We start from the raw sequence: 19,445 nt of genomic DNA, 5'->3' as shown, positions 1-19,445 counted from the left end.
TGTCAAGCAACGTTCTCCCTAAGCAGTATAATGCACTTGTAAGGCCTTGAATACTGTGCACCACTTTGGTCTCCATATTATGAGAGGGATGTGAAGGCACTGGAGAGAGTCCAAAAAAGGGCAACTAGACTCATTCACGGTTTGTAGGCTGTGAGCCATGAAGAAAGATTGAAAGATTTAAATCTTTATAGCCTTAGTAGACATAGAATGAGAGGAGACACGATAGAGGTGTTCAAAATCACTAAGGGTATAATAAAGTGGATGGCAGCTACTACTTCAAAATTAATCCATCAACAAGGATACGGGGCCATAGGCGGAGACTGGTTAAGGGGAGATTTCAGACTAACAACAGGAAGCATTTCTTTACACAGTGAGCTGTGGACACCTGGAACAAACTACTTAGTTGTGTAGCTGAGAGTAGTACTACCTTAGAGACTTTCAAATCTAAACTCGATAGTTATTTCAACACACCATGTCAATAGGAATTTGGCAAGCTTTGTTGGGCTGAATGGCCTGTTCTTCTCAAAAACTTTCTATTGTTCTAATTTTACTCTTGTGCCTTTCAGATACCAGAAAACAAACTGCAAAGACTTAGAAATTATAGAACAGCAAGATAAACCTGAAGGCATTCTTTCACACTCACAGCCAGAATCCAGGATAAGTACAGTACTTTGAGTTAAGGAAGGACATGCATGAGGTGAGGCTAATTGTCTAAGCAACCCATAAGACAAGGGAAAATGAATAGCTTAAATTCTAGCTCCTTGGGCAGCTGGCATTCTATCGGAATATCTTCAAGTAAGGACTGTGATGGTGCAGTCTACAATAAGACATCTATAGGTAAGTACAGTAAAAATCTTGCTTTATTAGCAAGTCTAATAAAAATCCCATATGCCAGGTCATGATACCTTGTGCAGTCCAGCCCCAGCAGCACCAACAGGTCTGGGCAGATTTAGGAGCTTGTGCATGCTAGCAAAGTAGTAGCAGTCTACTCCATTTGCCCACTTATGGACATAAGGATGATCAGTACAGTGATCAGAAAAGAAGATGTAGAATCAGTCTTAATTGAAGATAAGAAATAACAAGGGGAAGAAGTCACTGGTGGAAGAAGTCTTTAGGCCCTATAACAATGGGACAGAGATTAAATCGGGACATGATTTGAGGCATATGAGAATGATCTTCCAATAATTACAGTTTATTTTAATCTTCAAAGAGACCTTATAATTCAAATGGTCAAAAGCAACATTGGGGACAAAAATACTACCTTAGAGTAAAAATTTGCACAGCCTATCTTGAAACAAGCTACTTTAGATCTGGTTATATATCCGCTCTGATGATGGGAAGGAAAAAAAACAAGGCTTCTCTCAGAGGCATGAATTTTTGAAACTCTTTCCGCAGAGGAAAAGCATCATTTAATTTATAAACAGCTTTTTTGATCCATAGGAGAGATGACTGTGAAAGTAGCTGCCAAGATCAGATCAGCCATGATCTTAATGAATGGCAGAGTGAGCTTTGGGGAATATACAGCCTTCTACACTGACATTGCTAGCACACGAAAAGGATGCTTGAATAAGGTACTACAAAGGGCCCAGCACAAAAGAAAACAATAAACTGAGAAAATGTACATCAACTGCAGATTATTGAAGCAGTGGAAATATAGCCCACCTGAAATGCGTCTTTGGAAATTCTGTTGGATTTGTCCCAAACTGCAGTAATCTGAGCCTCCACTTGTTGCCCTGAAGCAGTTAACACATTTACTTTATATGAATTTACTTGCACTGTTACAATGGATACACGATCTTGATCTGCTGGATTATATACCACAAGATATCTGAAACAGAAATGTTCCCATCTCTTGAAATTCTGCTACTATACATGACATGTTGCCAAATTAATAAAATACATAAGAAACATAATAAACAACAGGAATGCTGCAGATGCTGGAAATTCAAGCAACACACATCAAAGTTGCTGGTGAACGCAGCAGGCCAGGCAGCATCTTTAGGAAGAAGTACAGTCGACGTTTCAGGCCAAGACCCTTCGTCAGGACTAACTGAAGGAAGAGTTAGTAAGAGATTTGAAAGTGGAAGTGGGAGGGGGAGACCCAAAATGATAGGAGAAGACAGGAGGGGGAGGGATGGAGCCAAGAGCTGGACGGGTGATTGGCAAAGGGGATATGAGAGGATCATGGGACAGGAGGCCCAGGGAGAAAGACAAAGGTGGGGGGGAACCCAGAGGATGGGCAAGGGGTATAGTCAGAGGGACAGAGGGAGAAAAAGGAGAGTGAGAGAAAGAATGTGTGTATATAAATAAATAACGGATGGGATACGAGGGGGAGGTGGGGCATTAGTGGAAGTTAGAGAAGTCGATGTTCATGCCATCAGGTTGGAGGCTATCCAGACGGAATATAAGGTGTTGTTCCTCCAACCTGAGTGTGGCTTCATCTTTACAGTAGAGGAGGCCGTGGATAGACATGTCAGAATGGGAATGGGATGTGGAATTAAAATGTGTGGCCACTGGGAGATCCTGCTTTCTCTGGCGGACAGAGCACAGGTGTTCAGCAAAGCGGTCTCCCAGTCGGCGTCGGGTCTCGCCAATATATAAAAGGCCACATCGGGAGCACCGGACGCAATATATCACCCCAGCCGACTCACAGGTGAAGTGTCGCCTCACCTGTAAGGACTGTCTGGGGCCCTGAATGGTGGTAATGGAGGAAGTGTAAGGGCATGTGTAGCACTTGCTCCGCTTACAAGGATAAGTGCCAAGAGGGAGATCAGTGGGGAGGGATGGGGGGGACGAATGGACAAGGGAGTCGCGTAGGGAGCGATCCCTGCGGAAAGCGGGGGGGGGGGGGAGGGAAAGATGTGTTTAGTGGTGGGATCCTGTTGGAGGTGGCGGAAGTTACGGAGAATAATATGTTGGACCTGGAGGCTGGTGGGGTGGTAGGTGAGGACCAGGGGAACCCTATTCCTCGTGGGGTGGCAGGAGGATGGAGTGAGAGCAGATGTACGTGAAATGGGGGAGACGCGTTTAAGAGCAGAGTTGATAGTGGAGGAAGGGAAGCCCCTTTCTTTAAAAAAGGAGGACATCTCCCTCATCCTGGAATGAAAAGCCTCATCCTGAGAGCAGATGCGGCGGAGACGGAGGAATTGCAAGAAGAGGATGGCATTTTTGCAAGAAACAGGGTGAGAAAAGGAATAGTCCAGATAGCTGTGAGAGTCAGTAGGCTTATAGTAGACATCAGTGGATAAGCTGTCCCCAGAGACAGAGACAGAAAGATCTAGGAAGTGGAGGGAGGTGTCAGAAATGGACCAGGTAAACTTGAGGGCAGGGTGAAAGTTGGAGGCAAAGTTAATAAAGTCAACGAGCTCAGCATGCGTGCAGGAAGCAGCTCCAATGCAGTCATCGATGTAGCGAAGGAAAAGTGGGGGACAGATACCAGAATAGGCACGGAACATAGATTGTTCCACAAAGCCAACAAAAAGGCAGGCATAGCTAAGACCCATACGGGTGCCCATAGCTACACCTTTAGTTTGGAGGAAGTGGGAGGAGCCAAAGGAGAAATTATTAAGAGTAAGGACTAATTCCGCTAGACAGAGCAGAGTGGTGGTAGAGGGGAACTGATTAGGTCTGGAATCCAAAACGAAGCGGAGAGCTTTGAGACCTTTCTGATGGGGGATGGAAGTATATAGGGGCTGGACATCCATGGTGAAAATAAAGCGGTGGGGGCCAGGGAACTTAAAATCATAGAAAAGTTTAAGAGCATGTCACGAACATAGGTAGGAAGAGATTGAACAAGGGGGGATAAAACCGTGTCGAGGTATGCAGAAACGAGTTCGGTGGGGCAGGAGCAAGCTGAGACAATAGGTCTGCCAGGACAGGCAGGTTTGTGGATCTTGGACAGGAGGTAGAAACGGGAAGTGCGAGGTGTGGGAACTATAAGGTTGGTAGCAGTGGATGGGAGATCCCCTGAGCGGATAAAGTCGGTGATGGTGTGGGAGACAATGGCCTGGTGCTCCTTAGTGGGGTCACGATCGAGGGGTAAATAAAAGGAGGTGTCCGCGAGTTGTCGCTGTGCCTCGGCAAGGTAGAGGTCAGTATGCCAGACTACAACAGCACCCCGCTTATTGGCGGGTTTAATAGTAAGGTTAGGATTAGTGCGGAGGGAGTGCAGAGCAGAGCACTCGGAAGGAGTGAGGTTGGAATGGGAACAAGGTGCAGTGAAGTCGAGACGGTTGATGTCCCGTCGGCTGCGTTCATCAGCAACTTTGATGTGTGTTGCTAAGAAACATAATATTCTTATTTCAGGAAACAGACACTAAGAAATAATTAGTCAGATTTAATTATTGTAAAATAAGAATATCAAAAGCTGAAATAACTATATCTTCCCTGCTTAAAAAGTAAGATCTTCTATCAAAAGACACTTAACATAGAAAGCAGCCAGTTTATCACAGTGTCAGGTGAAACTTCAACCCTTTAAAAATTTTTGAAATCAAGTATGTTATCTCTGACCTTTGCAGGTATATAAGCATTAGCTCCTTTGATAGTATCTCATCTCTGAGTCAGGAGTTTGTTCAAAAGTCTAACTCCAGAAAAATGCTTCCATCATCAGTGATGCCTTCTTAATATTGGTACACAAAAACAAGGCCCTATTCACACTGTCAGGATGGCAAAAGAAAACCTGGCAATATTACAAAGAAGACTGTAGGCTAAAGAGAGTGCTACTTCAACAGAACAGCATAGGGATTGATGATGTAATATTCTCATTTTAAAATTTGTTCTCAGTTTTAGAATTTAACTGAATAAGAGCTCAAGGTAACTGAAGATTACCTTGTAATTAACTTTAAAATATTTCCCCCACCACAAAATGTGAATCAATTGGAAACCCTTGCCCACCTATTAATTAGGCAGTCAGTTATACCTGGGTACTTGAAAAGAAGATAATACTATCAACTGACATGCAGTCAATACCTGAGGAATTTGGCTGCAACTCGCTTCCAACTAAACTTATTTTGCTGATTTAAAAACTTCTCATTCAGGGCATTTTCATTCAATGGAAAGCAATTGAATGGAGTAGAAAGTTTGGGAATTTATAACCATGGAAATTTGGTGTTGATGCTGTGAAAACATATATAAAAATATTTAATTTAATGAGCCAATAATTCCACCCTAGAGGGCAAATGGCTTTGCAAATATTGCACATCCAGTGCAATTGGTGAAATTCAAGAAACTTCTTGAATCCTGGGCAACCATAAACATCAAAGGTGTTATCAACTGAAATATGACAAAGATGCAGATTCAAATTTCAGAAGAATCTGGCTTTATGATGGTATATCTGTGAGGCTGAGTGTTAAGTGGACAGCTCATTTCAAAAGGTGGTCACCATACATGTGCATTTGCAGGCAGAAAGGGAATAGGTAAATACGTGAGCAGACCAGGAGGACCAGACAAGCAGTTCAGGAGTCCCTTGAACTTACCACTTCCTCAGGATATTCTATCCAAATCAACAAAATCCTTTACTTAAAAATAAACATTTACAAATATCCTTTAGCCATTTCTAATCCAGGGGAATGTTTGCATTACATCATAACCATTGTAACTACAACTACAAAAGCACAGTCTCAAAAATCGACAGGCCAGAAGTGAAGCAAAAACCTCTGCAAGGGCCTTCACAATTTCTTCTCTAGCTTCCTATAAGATCTGAGAATGCACCAGGTCAGGCTATATGGATTTATCCACCATAATGAACTTTAAGGCTTTCAATATCTCTTCCCTGCTAATTTGTATGTGTTTCAATCCCTCATTTCCTTAGCCTTCATCATTTTCCCCACAGTAAAAATGAAGAAAAATATTCATTAAAATTTTCACCCATTTTCTATGGTTCCACACAAAGACAACCATTTTGATCTTTAAGGGGGATTATTCTGTCCTTAATCATTCTTTTGCTCTTAATATACCTATAGAATCTCTTGGGGTTTTGTTTCACCTTGTCTGTCAGATCTTTCTCTTATCTTCTTTTGGCCCTCCTAACTTCTCAAGTACACTACTTGCAGTCATCAAAGATTCACCCATGCCCAATTGCTTATGCAGTGTATGCTTCCCTCTTCTCCTTAAATAGAGCCTCAATATATTTTGTCAACCAGGTTTCCTAAATCTGCTAGTCTTGCTCATCACCCTAAAGGAACATGCAAGCCCTGAACTCTTTACATTACACTTCTAAAGGGCTCCCGCTCGACAGTGTTCTTTTCCCTGCAATCTCGTCCAATTAACCATGGAAAGATTCTGTCTAATGGCTCCAAAATTTGCTCAGCCCAAATTAACAACCTGTGATCCGACCATATCTTTTACCATAAGAAAAGATTTGTTGATATATTGCATAAATTGCACTTCATCCAAACATTTCACACTATGGTTAACCCACACAATATTAGGGAAGTTAAAATCTCACACTACTACTAACCTATTATGTTTACAACTGGTTGCAATCTCTACACGAATCTGCTCTTCCAATTGTCACTGACCACAGGAGATTTATAATAGTAGCAGCTCGATCACTTGAGTCGAGTGAGATGTTCTCCTAAGGAGATGTCTACTGGTGGGTCCCCAAATGGCTGTAGATGCCAATCTGGGAGCCACATACTCTGGTGCCGTGTGGAAAAGCGTAAGTGGTGGCTGTAGATAGTGGTTGGGTCTTTTGCTTGTTTAGTCTCTCCTTTCTCATCTGCCACTTGCTCTCTGCAGCATAGCAGAGGTCACTCTCATGTAGCACAGTTCCTTTGTGAACAGATTTCCTTCAGGAATAGTGTCTTCCCAATTTTTAGATATGATGTTGAATTTCTTCAAGATGATTTTGATGTTATCTTTGAAGCATTTCCTTTGCCACCAGAGGCTCATTGACCTTACAGGCATCCTTACAAGATGCATCACTGCTTGGTACAGAATCTGCGCTGGTACCTGCCTACCCACCATCAAGGACAAATATACAGAAAGGTGCCAAAAAAGGGCCAGTAATATCAGCCACACTCCCTGCTCGCTCACTCTCACCAGGGAGGAGGCTATGTAGTTTCCATGCCAGGACCACCAGATGCAAAAACAATTACTTTCCCTAAACAGTAAGGCTGCTTACCTCCACCCACTAACTCCACCGCTACTTTATTACTTCCTGTCAGTCACCTTATGTACAGCCTGGCATTAATTTATAAACATACAATCAATCCATGTACATTTATTGTGTGTTTTATTATTATTATTGTGTTCTTTATCTTTTGTGGTTTTTTTGTGTGGGGCATCAGATCCAGAGTAACAATTATTTTATTCTCCTTACGCTTGTGTGCAGGAAATTAGAACATGGAACAGTACAGCACAGTACAGGCCCTTCAGTCCACAATGTCGTGCTGACCCTTAAACCTTGCCTCCCATATAACCCCCCCCCCCACCTTAAATTCCTCCATATACCTGACTAGTAGTCTCTTAAATTTCACTGGTGTACCTGCCTCCACCACTGACTCAGGCAGTGCATTTCACGCACCAACCACTCTCTGAGTAAAAAATTTTCCTCTAATATCCCCCTTGAACTTCCCACCTCTTACCTTAAAGCCATGTCCTCTTGTACTGAGCAGTGTTGCCCTGGGGAAGAGGCGCTGGCTGTCCACTCTATCTATTCCTCTTAATATTTTGTATTCCTCTATCATGTCTCCTCTCATCTTCCTCCTTGCCAAAGAGTAAAGCCCTAGCTCCCTTAATCTCTGATCATAATGCATACTCTCTAAACCAGGCAGCATCCTGGTAAATCTCCTCTGGAGATAGAGTGGATAGCCAGCGCCTCTTCCCCAGGGCACCACTGCTCAATACAAGAGGACATGGCTTTAAGGTAAGGGGTGGGAAGTTCAAGGGGGATATTAGAGGAAGGTTTTTTACTCAGAAAGTGGTTGGTGCGTGGAATGCACTGCCTGAGTCAGTGGTGGAGGCAGATACACTAGTGAAGTTTAAGAGACTACTAGACAGGTATATGGAGGAATTTAAGGTGGGGGCTTATATAGGAGGCAGGGTTTGAGGTCGGCACAACATTGTGGGCCGAAGGGCCTGTACTGTGCTGTACTATTCTATGTTCAGTATTCCAAGTGTGGCCTAACCAGAGTTTTATAGAGCTGCATCATTACATCGCGACTCTTAAACTCTATCCCTTGACTTATGAAAGCTAACACCCCATAAGCTTTCTTAACTACCCTATCTACCTGTGAGGCAACTTTCAGGGATCTGTGGACATGTACTCCCAGATCCCTCTGCTCCTCCACACTACCAAGTATCCTGCCATTTACTTTGTACTCTGCCTTGGAGTTTGTCCTTCCAAAGTGTACCACCTCACACTTCTCCAGGTTGAACTCCATCTGCCACCTCTCAGCCCACTTCTGCATCCTATCAATGTCTCTCTGCAATCTTTGACAATCCTCTACACTATCTACAACACCACCAACCTTTCTGTCATCCGCAAACTTGCCAACCCACCCTTCTACCCCCACATCCAAGTCATTAATAAAAATCACGAGAAATAGAGGTCCCAGAACCGATCCTTGTGGGACACCACTAGTCACAAGTCTCCAATCCGAATGTACTCCCTCCACCACAACCCTCTGCTTTCTGCAGGCAAGCCAGTTCTGAATCGACCTGGCCAAACTTCCCTGGATCCCATGCCTTCTGACTTTCTGAATAAGCCTACCGTGTGGAGCTTTGTCAAATGCCTTACTAAAATTCGTGTAGATCACACCCACTGCACTACCCTCACCTATATGCCTGGTCACCTCCTCAAGTAACTCTATCAGGCTTGTTAGACATGATCTGCCCTTCACAAAGCCATGCTGACTGTTACATTACATTAAACAATCTCGAATCTTGAAATGGTTGAGTTTGAAAATCATGTTGTCCATTCTATATATGACTGAGATTCCCTTTGGCAGGTTTTGTCCAATGAGGTGAAGGACGGAAACAATAAAGATCATAAATAGAGTAAGTGCAATAAAGATTTGCAGCACCAGCATGTACTGCAGATTTATGCTTGTCACGTATTGTTTTAGTGGTTTCCTGTCAAACTTATTAATTCAAAGCCTGATTGATGTGGAAGCTCATCCCAAGTAATATAAATAGACATGAGAGCTAAAATAACTGTACAGGAATATTAACTAATTTAAAATATGTGGAATAACAGGAAGAAGTCCAATTAATTGTATCATATTCACAGTAAAGCACAGATGTAACTTCGGCAACATTCTCTTCCAGCAGAATGGTGCACAATAAACTCAACTATCATTAATCAACTATTCATTGGCTGAAAGATTTTTGAAATCCAGGGAAATCAAGACTTGGGGTTTGATCAGGAAAGTAGATTGACTGCATCTTGCTGAATGATCAAACAAACTCAAAGGGCTAAATGGCTTACCACTGCTTATGTTTCTAAGGTTCTGCAGTAGACAATCAAGCATTTTGTTGAAATGCATGAACTCCTAAACTCACTCTGCATATAAGAAAGTTAAACAATTGTGCAACTTCTGTACAATCACTCTTCAACAATCTTTCAAGAAAGCTTAAGCCACTTAAAAGTAAATCACAAACCTGGGTATTAAGCTCAATTCAATAGTTGTTCTTTCAGGTAAGTAGTCTTGTGCAGCTTGGATATCATCCTGAAAGAAACCAAACCATTCAACAAAATCTTGTTTGCTTGTCGTCTACAAATGAAATTATTTGAAACAACATCTTCACTATGTGATAGTCACTGTCAGCAAGTACTAAACATTCTCCAGGCATAATATTCTTAAAACCTTCCAATTTCTGCACTTATACCTCCTTCAGGGTCTAGTTCTGGAAACCAAATGGAAATCCTAAATACATACAAGCCTTATATTTCCTGTTTTTCACAACAGATTTTTCAAAAATTCATTTGTTATCCCTGTCAAGAAATTGTGCAACTTTAAATTATCTAAAATCAGCCTGTGGTCAATAGGCAAACAGCATATTGTATAGGCTAAAAACATCACTTCTGATAAACCCGTTTAAGGAAATAAGAGTCAAGATTAGTATACGATGACCTAAGAGTAACTTCATTAACTTACTATCCCTCCTGAGTAAAAACCTTGTTTAATTTTAATCAGTGATTCCATAAAATGTAATCTAAAAACCAATACCCTATAATACAGAGACAAGAATACCTGTGCATGTCCAGGCGAAATGTACGTACATTTTATATTTTTGGTATACAGCAATTACTGATCTCTGTTGTCAAGTGCAAGGAGTGTTGGGCTATCTTTAGTAATAATAGGTTTTTTTTTCTCTTTAAAGTCAAAGTAACAGACTTTTTTGGTGACTCACAAAAATGTCTTTCTAAATAATGTGAACAGAAGATAGTTCTATATAGTTAACATGATGGGTTTCTTTTCCCAACAAATCAAGTTGTCCAGAAATCTGTGATTTTCAGTGTTTTAAAAGAAAAAACTTGTACCAGCCCACAATTTTTAATTCAGGTGCCAAAATAGTTATATACTCACTGAAATGTAGGAAGTCTTACCATTTGAAGAAAGGGTTTTGAAGGGTTGTATTTGTAATTTTCCTTGTCTTTTAATATTAAAAAGTGTGCTGAGTCACCAATCACTCTTTTCAAGTTTATTATTGAGTGAAATAGTCTGTAAAATAAAGCATTTAAGAACATTACAATATTGTAGCTTTACTTATGCAACTAGATACCATCAAAACTTGTTATCTCCTTTCTCAGACCATACATTTTCATTAGGTGCACATTCAAGACATGTTCAACCATGGATTATAATCAACCAATTCTTATGGTTCTTCATGGTTGATGCTGCAATTAGCATATTATGGGACTTAAGTGTTCAAGATACACTTCATTTTTGATTTTCAGAACCCATATCGTATCTAATGAACCATTATGAGTTGTCATTGCAAATACATTACTGTTTCAAAAATGTTGATAGATAAATCACTTGATACAAAAGCAATTTAACCTTTACTTGCTTCCTGAAAAGAGGAAGGACAGAATCAAAATCAAGTTTAATATCATTGGCACATGTCATGAAATTTATTGTTTTGCAGCAGCAGTACATCGCAATACATAGTAATAAAAACTATAAATTGCAATAAAAAATACATATAAAAATAAATTAATTAATGCAAAAGAAAGGGGAAAAATACTGAGGAAGTGTTCATGGGTTCATTGTTCATTCAGAAATCTGATGGTGGAGGGGAAGAAGCTGTTCCTGAAACATTGCGTGTGTCTTCAGCCTCCTGTGCCTCCTCTTTGATGGTAGCAATGAGAAGAGGGCATGCCCTGGGTGATGGAGGTCCTTAATGATGGATACTGCCTTTTTGAGGCATCATCTTTTAAAGGTGTCTTGGATGCTGGGAGGCTAGTGACCAAGACAGAACTGGCTGAGTTTACAATTTTTCCTGATCCTGTGCAGTGGCCCCTCCAAACCAGGCGGTGTTGCAACCATTTAGAAAGTTCTCAATGGTACATCTGTAGAAATTTGCTAGTGTCTTTGGTGACATACCAATTTTTCTGAAACTCTTAATGAAATATAGCCACTGTTGTGCCTTCTTTGTAATTGCATCAACATGTTCAGCCTCAGATAGATCCTCAGAGATGTTGACACCCAGGAATTTGAAACTGTTCATCCTTTCCACTTCTGATCCCTTGATGAGGTCTGGTCTGTGTCCCCTCAACTTACACTCTCTGAAGTCTACAATCAATTCCTTGGTCTTACTGATGTTGAGTGCAAGGTTGTTGCTATGACACCACTCATCCAGCTGATCTGTCTCACTCCTGTACGCCTCCTCATCATCATCTGAAATTCTGCCAACAATACTTGTGTTGTCTGCAAATTCATAGATGGCATTTGAGCTGTACCTAGCCATACAGTTATGGGTGTAGAAAGAGTAGAGCAGTGGGCTAAGCACACACCTTTGAGGTGTGCCCCTGTTGACTGTCAGTGATCAAGTGTTGATTGTGTACTTGCACTTACAAAGCACCCTGCACATCCCTTTCAGGACAGCTCCAAAGCACTTTATAACCATTAAACTGCTCTTGAAAATTAAATAAATGTTGTAAAGTCAGACACACAGCAGCCAAATAGTGCACATCAAGCTTTCAGAAAGACCAGTGATAAACTGATAATCAATTTTTAGAGATTCAGGCTGAGTGATAAACATTGGTCCAGACACTTGGGATAACATGCTAGTACTACAGTAAGTGAGGCCTTGGAGCTTAATGGAAGATTAAAAACTATTCCAGATGGATGTTTGACTGATGATGTTGTATATCAGATTGACAGCATTCATGCTACTGGCGAATTTTAGAAACTTGTGAGTTTATTAAATATATGAAAGTTTACCAATAAGATTAATTGCAGCAATTAAAAGATACAATTCGTCTTAGTAATAGCAAATACAAAATTACCAGGTCATTGTAAAAGCCTATCTGATACACAAATATTCTTAGCCATTCTTATTCAATCTGCAGCATCCTCCTTGACTCTTAACTGCCCTATAAAATGGATTAAGTCACTCAATTGTAACATACTACTATTTTGTCATGCCAATCTCCTTCATAACAATTTTAAACCACCAGGAGGTAGAAGGTTTCAGACCTGGTAGTTCTCAACATTGATCTAGGCCATGAGGTTATATGCTATCAGATGAAACAAGGGCAACCCTCCTTGCGAGTATCACTTACTGTCCTCCATGTTGGGAGGAGCACTGGTTTTGGTACTGTAACAGAATGTTACCTTCAATGTTCCTCTCTAAAAGTTGTTCAATTGTTCAGCAGACTGTGAATGCAGCAGCTGGGGAGTTAGCCAGCACAAAGGAGAAACCTGCTCAGCCTCATCCTTACTGACCTATCTGTGGCAGCCTAAAATTTTCAAGACAACAATGATGTAAACAAAATCTTCACATCAAGGACACTCTTGGTCATGTTATGTGGCACCATCTGTGCACTAAATGGGATACGTCTGGAACTGATCTGGCAACTTGAAACTATGCACCTATGAGGCATTATATATCGTCACAGCAGTGAAAGTGTATTCCACCACAATTGGTACCCATGCCTCAATATACCCCTCACTCTACCATTATGATTAACTCTGAAGAGTGCAGATGAGCATAACAAGGGCAGAAGTAGACATAGCTAAAAATGAGGCACTAATGTGGTGAAAATGCAGCACAAGCAACATTCCATCTAATTTTATTTTACAGCTATGTGGACCAACTATTGCTCCGAGCAGGAAGTTCTTAAGCGGCCTGAAAACTGCATGGCATGTTAATAAAACATCATATAATATAAAATTCCAGCTGCGCGGCAATGAAGGCTATGTGTGCAGAAGCATTTTAGTTATTGTGTGGACATGCACCTGCGCAGCTTAGACGGGACGGTAAATGCAAGTATGCTAAACAAAACAGTCTGTAATAGATTGCACGAAGTGAATCCACAATCAGGTAATCACATCAAAGCTCTGCAGTCCTGCTATATTTAGTTGTAACAGTTAGGTAGACAATTAAACCAGTAAATGGAAGGAGGTCTCACTGGCTCTCCATTTTCCTTTGGAGTATCTAGACAACCACAAAACACATATCAGGTTGCTGTTTAGCAATTACAGTTCACTGTTCAACACCATCATATAATTAGTACCAAGCATCAAAAACCACCGTCTCTACCTCTCTCTCATACCGGATCCTCAACTTCTTTTTGGTAGTCTAGTCAGTGTGAATTGAAATTAACATCTCCTCCTTGCTGACAGTCAACACAGATGTACCTCAAGAACGCATGCTTTGCCCACTGCTCTACTCTCTCTAAGTGCATGACTGTGTTGCTAAGCACAACTCAAACACCATTTATATATTCACCAATTCAACCACTGTTGTCAGTCGAAACTCAGATAGCAACAAGGAAGCGTACATGAGTGAGATAGATCAGCTGACAGAGTGGTGTGTGCAAAAATAACCTCACATTCAATGCTAGCAAGACCAAAAAATTGATTGCAGACTTCAGGAAGGGGAAGTTGGGAGAACACACAGTCTCATTGAGGAGTCAACAGCAGAAAGGGCAAGCAGCTTCAAGTTTCTAGGTGTCAATATCTCCAAGGATATATCCTGGACCCATCATTGATGCAATCACAAAGAGGGCAACTGCTCTGCTTTGTTAGGTGTTCGAGGAGATTCAGTATATCACCAAAGGAATTTCTAGATAGATGGTGGAGAGCACATAATTCTTTGGCTATAAGAACAGGTCAGAGACTGAGTATCATGCAGTAAGTGGCTCAAATCCCTAAGGCTTTTTCATGATCTATTAGGAGCAAGTTAGGAATATGTTGGAATATACTCCACTTCCCTTAATGAGTATACCTCCAATAACATTCAGTCATCTCAAACCCATCCAAGGAAAAAGCAATCCATTTGATTGAAGGGCATAAAAAAAAATTAAATTAGAGGAGGAGTAGACAATTTGGCCTCTCAAGCCTGCTCCATGCTTTAATATTATCTGAGCTGATCTGCCTCAGATGTTATTTCTTCTTCTATGCCATAGCCCTCCATCTTTCAAAAACTGATTTACTTCCTCTTTAAAGATTTCCAATTATTTAGCTTCCATAACAACCCAAGGTATAGAATTATGGAGATTCACCATCCTCTGGAAAAAAATTCCAATGCAGTTCCATGTTAAATTATTGCCTCCACACCAACCTCCACCCCCATTTCATAAACCCTTTGGCCCAACATATCCAACAACACTTAATCGCTTTCTATTCTCTCCTTATTGCCATCAATGTCTCCCAGATTCTATCACCTATACTTCAGGGGCACCTTACAGACCTAAATAGTGAAAATGGTGACATGGAGGAAATCTGGAACATCAGTGAAAAGGCCATGGGGTAACAGGGTGATTATGCATAACAGCAGATACAGCACCAGAGGTCAGGATTGGATGTGGATTGCTAGAACTGTGAAGCAGCAGTTTTATTAACCAAGACCTAATTAACCAAGGTCTTGGTGCTTCTGCCAAGACCTAATTTTTTTAGCTGCTTATAATAGGATGTGAAAGGTCATGAAACTGAAAATATTAACTTTTCTTCTCTCTCCGCAGATGCTTCCTGATGAGCTATGTATTTCCAGCACTTTGTGTTTGAAATTTCATTCTTCAGCTGTCTGCAGATTTTACATTTCAAGCTCTGAAAAAAAACTGGCATGATCTGTTTAAATCAGTCGGGAAGCAGGTTCACAGCAGGTTTCTGGGTCTGTCATTAGAAAGACTAATATAGGTAACACTGATCAAATTACAGGCTACTCAAGTTGCATGTACCTGCTGCAATAATGCAGGTTTAAAAAATCAAAGCATACACAAACACTAATGTCTCTTTCTTCAGCAAGCTTTAAAATGTGAGCAGCAATTATATTAACGAAATGTGAAAATACTTCTGATCAAGAGAACAGAGCAACCAAGAATGTTTTGATGATCCTTTCCTCTCTCTCCCTCCCCCCTCCACCCCCCCCCCCACCCAACGTCCCTAATACAAAAACAGAAAATGCTAGGTACATAAATAGCAAGTTTATCAGGCATACATCAAATTTTATCAGATAAAATTATTGTATGAATAAAAATTTAAAATAATTGAATGTAGAGGAAAGCAACTTAAAAAAAGAATGCTATAAACTAACATTTACCTGGTACCATAATCCACAACAACCCACTCTTTAGCTGTTCCAGTGATTGCATCATGATGTTGGAACAGACCAAGATTGCGCCGTGCTTCTACCAGCAACTTATAATCTTCAGCTGAAGGGAACACTGTCATTTTATTAGATTTCTTAGCACTTGTCAGCGCTAAAGAATAAAGGATTTCTGCAGCCCTATATAGGAAATACAAAATATACATTGTAAACACAAGAGTTTCTGCTGATGCTGGAAATCCAGAGTAACACACACAAAATGCTGGAGGAACACAGCAGGTCAGGCAGCATCTGTGGAAAGGAATAAACAGTCAATATTTCGGGGCGAGACTTTTCATCAGAACTTGATGAAGAATCTTGGCCCAAAACATCGACTGCTTATTCCCATAAAGAGAAATCCTCATCTATAATTAGTTTATATAATTAGCAACTTGGTGATGTTGGACTGGCAGATTTTCTGAATTATTAGATGCAATTCTATTAATACCCTAATGCACTTCTAACTTAACTATTTCACAATATATTACAATAAATTTTGTCCTCTGAACCTAAGCGGTTAAAAGGCAGAGTTGCAATTGGGCCCCAGTGAGCTGAAAAGGAGCATTGTAACTGGGATCCTGGAGAGTTTAAAAGGAAAATTGAAATTGAGCCCTGATTAATTTGAAGGGAATGCATGAACCACAAGTCCCAACAAATTGAAAGTGAATGCAGGAAACAGGTCCTGGTAACTTGAAGGGAACACCGTAACATGTGAATAGAAAGGGAGTGTGGTACACATCATCTAGTGAGCCACATGCCAGATGACTGGATTTCTGTATAGCTAGATTGCAGATTATCAGTTTTATGGTAGATCCTACTGATAACCATAATCTAACCAATACTAACAGACTTTAAGACTCTGACTGAACTAATCTACAAATAAATAAAACTATATTGATGGCACACTTCAAATATAATTTAATTAAAATTGTTTACAAATGAAGGTGTTCACATTTGTCATTTATTTCTTTGTATAATAGAGACTGTAAATATATTGAATAGAATTACATTCAACCAAAAAACTACTTTAGATTTGTACTGAAATTAAATGGTTGAGGAATTGGTATGGGAACTACTTTTTGCAATATTAAAAAAATTCATTTATTAAGCACATTACTGGAAAACCAACACTGATTGCCCAAATTAGCAACTGAGTGGTTTGCGAGGCCATTTCAAAGGATATTTAAGTGTCAACCACATCAATGAGTCCAGTCACAAGAGGCCAGAATGAGTAAGAATGGCAGATTTCCTCCCTCATATGAGATTTCACAACAATTTCTGGGGTGTCACAGTAGCACAGCAGTTAGCATGATGCTATTATAGATCGGGGTTGGAGTTCTGAGTTCAATTCCACCGACTGCTGTAAAAAGATTGTTTTCCCTTCCTGTGAAGTGCATGTGTTTCCTCTAGGTGCGCCAGCATCTTCCCATAATCCAAAGGTGTACTGGTTAGAAGGTTAATTGGTCACTGTAAATTGTCCTGTGATTAGCCGTGCATTAAATCTGTGGGTTCCTGGGCGGCATGGCTTGGTGGGCCGCAAGGGCTGTATCGCAGTATAAAATAAATAAATAACAGTAACTATTGTGGAGATTTTGTGGTCATCATTATTGATAAAAATTATGAGAGTGCATGTATTTCAACCGAAGGGTGTAGTGATTTTTTTGTTTGTTAATCTTGACTATCTCGTGTTAAACCACTACCCTTAAGAGTTCAAACATTAATTAATGTTGTTTCATGAGATGGGATTATAAATAACCATTTGTTCAATCTCTATAAATGAAGATGACATCTCTAGAAAGCAGATCAATTTTGTTTTGATCAGCTATGTTTATTATGCATTGAAATATTCACATCAGCAAATATAAAGCAAGCTGTTTGAAAAGTTCCTTCCTCAGATAGTGCTTTGTTTTGTCCAATATGTAATGTCTGTTCCCTTAGAAGTGTATTTCACTCATCTTGGTCGAGAGAACTTAGATGACAGATAAAAGAACATGGCTTTGAAATATAAATATGGAACAGAGTAAACAAAGTTAATGTTGGTCCTTTATGAAATTGATAAAGTAATAATGGGAAAGAGGGAAACTGCAAGCATTTTAAGTATTTTTTTGGATTGGTCTTTATGGTTGAAGTCATAAAAATAGATAATCATGGGGCAATAGGAAGAGAGGAATTTCAACCTATCTTTATCACATAAACATTCCTCGGATTCTGGGGAAATTTCGGAGAATTGGAAAACCTCAAATTTAATATTGTTATTCAAGAAAAGAGGGAGACACCAAGTAGAAATTTGGGCCAATTTAGTCAATCTTATGCTATTGGGAAAATGCATTATTGAGGAGGTAATAGCATATCATTTAGAAAATTACGAGACAAACAAGCAGCATTTGCATATATTTATGAAAGGAAATTTATGTTTGACAAAATTGCTATATGTCTTTGAGGATGTAACTGAACAGGGTAGATGCAAGGAAATCAATGGATGCAGTACAGTGGATTCTTAAATGTTATTTGGTAAGATCCTATATAAAAGGCCACTGCACAAGATAAAAGCACAGAAGATTGGTAGTAATATACTGGCTTGGATAAGGAATATCCTTTGACATCGAGGAGGTTGGGGTTGCATTTCTAATAACAGTCCATATTGCAACTTTGTGTATCAATTGAAAAAAATATAAATGTTGTGATGAACTTATACTTTCCCCAATTATACTCCTACCAATTTCTTGCCCACTTACTTGACTTACATCTGCTCCTCTAATTCCCACTGACGATTGGAGGCCTATATAATGGAGTTTACCTAATATTTAACCAATCTCCTATCATAGTTGGCTAGACATGAGTCCAATTACAAATATATGCTGACCATCCCGAATTAATGCCTCTTTAATGGCTGATTTGTGCACCACTGACATCAAGCTGTCTGCCCTACAGTTAGATGAGTATATCCCTTTCTGCATCTTTAAGCAATTGTCTATAAGCAGCCTTCCAGTACTCCAACACCAAGCATGCAGCAGACAGCATGGGAAAATCATCAAATTGGATGTACTGCTTTTCTTGCTTCACTCGGATGTATTTTATTCCAGAGGATTTATTCACCAAGATACTATTACCGTTAATGTTTTTTTTTCTTTCTAATGATCATTTCTAATAACACCACCTTTTTCCTCAAGATCAATGCTGATATCATGTGGATTTCAATTGAAATTCCAGTTTTACAATTCAGACACATTCAGTTTCTGACACGTGTAGACATGTAACACAAAGCATTATTTGTGTCTCATCTTGAGATCCATGCCTAACTACATGTACTGGTATATGGATCTCTCTCTTCCTTTGTCAGAAAATAACTAATCACTGTCATTTTATAGCTGGCAAGGTCTCTATACAACCACTTTCCTTTCCTTTTCCTTCAATTGTTTTATATGTTCAGGGCTGACTCCAAACTATCCATCGCCTGCCTCTTTAATTATCCATCTTGCTTCCATTCTGACCAATCTGTCTGTGACCTTCTGGTACACTAAGCTCAATATATTTCTTACAAAATATCAGCTAAAAGTATAGAAAATTGCAAAGAATATAATGCAATAGAACCCCAACAAAAGGTGGTGATTCAAAGAGAGAAAATTAGCTAAGGATATAGAGCTAAAACATCAATCATATCACTCTAATCAGTCCCCATATAGCAT

The 19,445-nt window shown here is 39.9% G+C and overlaps 1 protein-coding gene across 2 annotated transcripts in view; it reads right to left on the bottom strand.

Annotated features, from left to right (window-relative positions):
• Positions 1 to 19,445, bottom strand: part of man2a1 (mannosidase, alpha, class 2A, member 1) — a 117,976-nt gene that overhangs the window by 46,317 nt on the left and 52,214 nt on the right. For both annotated transcript variants that reach the window (XM_072281378.1, XM_072281377.1), the window contains exons 10-13: positions 15,715 to 15,900; positions 10,553 to 10,667; positions 9,604 to 9,671; positions 1,663 to 1,828 (exon numbers count right to left, since the gene is read on the bottom strand). In XM_072281378.1, coding sequence (XP_072137479.1) covers positions 1,663 to 1,828; positions 9,604 to 9,671; positions 10,553 to 10,667; positions 15,715 to 15,900 — 535 coding nt within the window. The remainder of the gene's footprint in view (positions 1 to 1,662; positions 1,829 to 9,603; positions 9,672 to 10,552; positions 10,668 to 15,714; positions 15,901 to 19,445) is intronic.

The sequence above is a fragment of the Mobula birostris genome, chromosome 17 (assembly GCF_030028105.1).
Source record: "Mobula birostris isolate sMobBir1 chromosome 17, sMobBir1.hap1, whole genome shotgun sequence".
NCBI classification, from domain to species: Eukaryota; Metazoa; Chordata; class Chondrichthyes; order Myliobatiformes; family Myliobatidae; genus Mobula; species Mobula birostris.
This window is presented reverse-complemented; position numbering and strand designations above follow the sequence as displayed.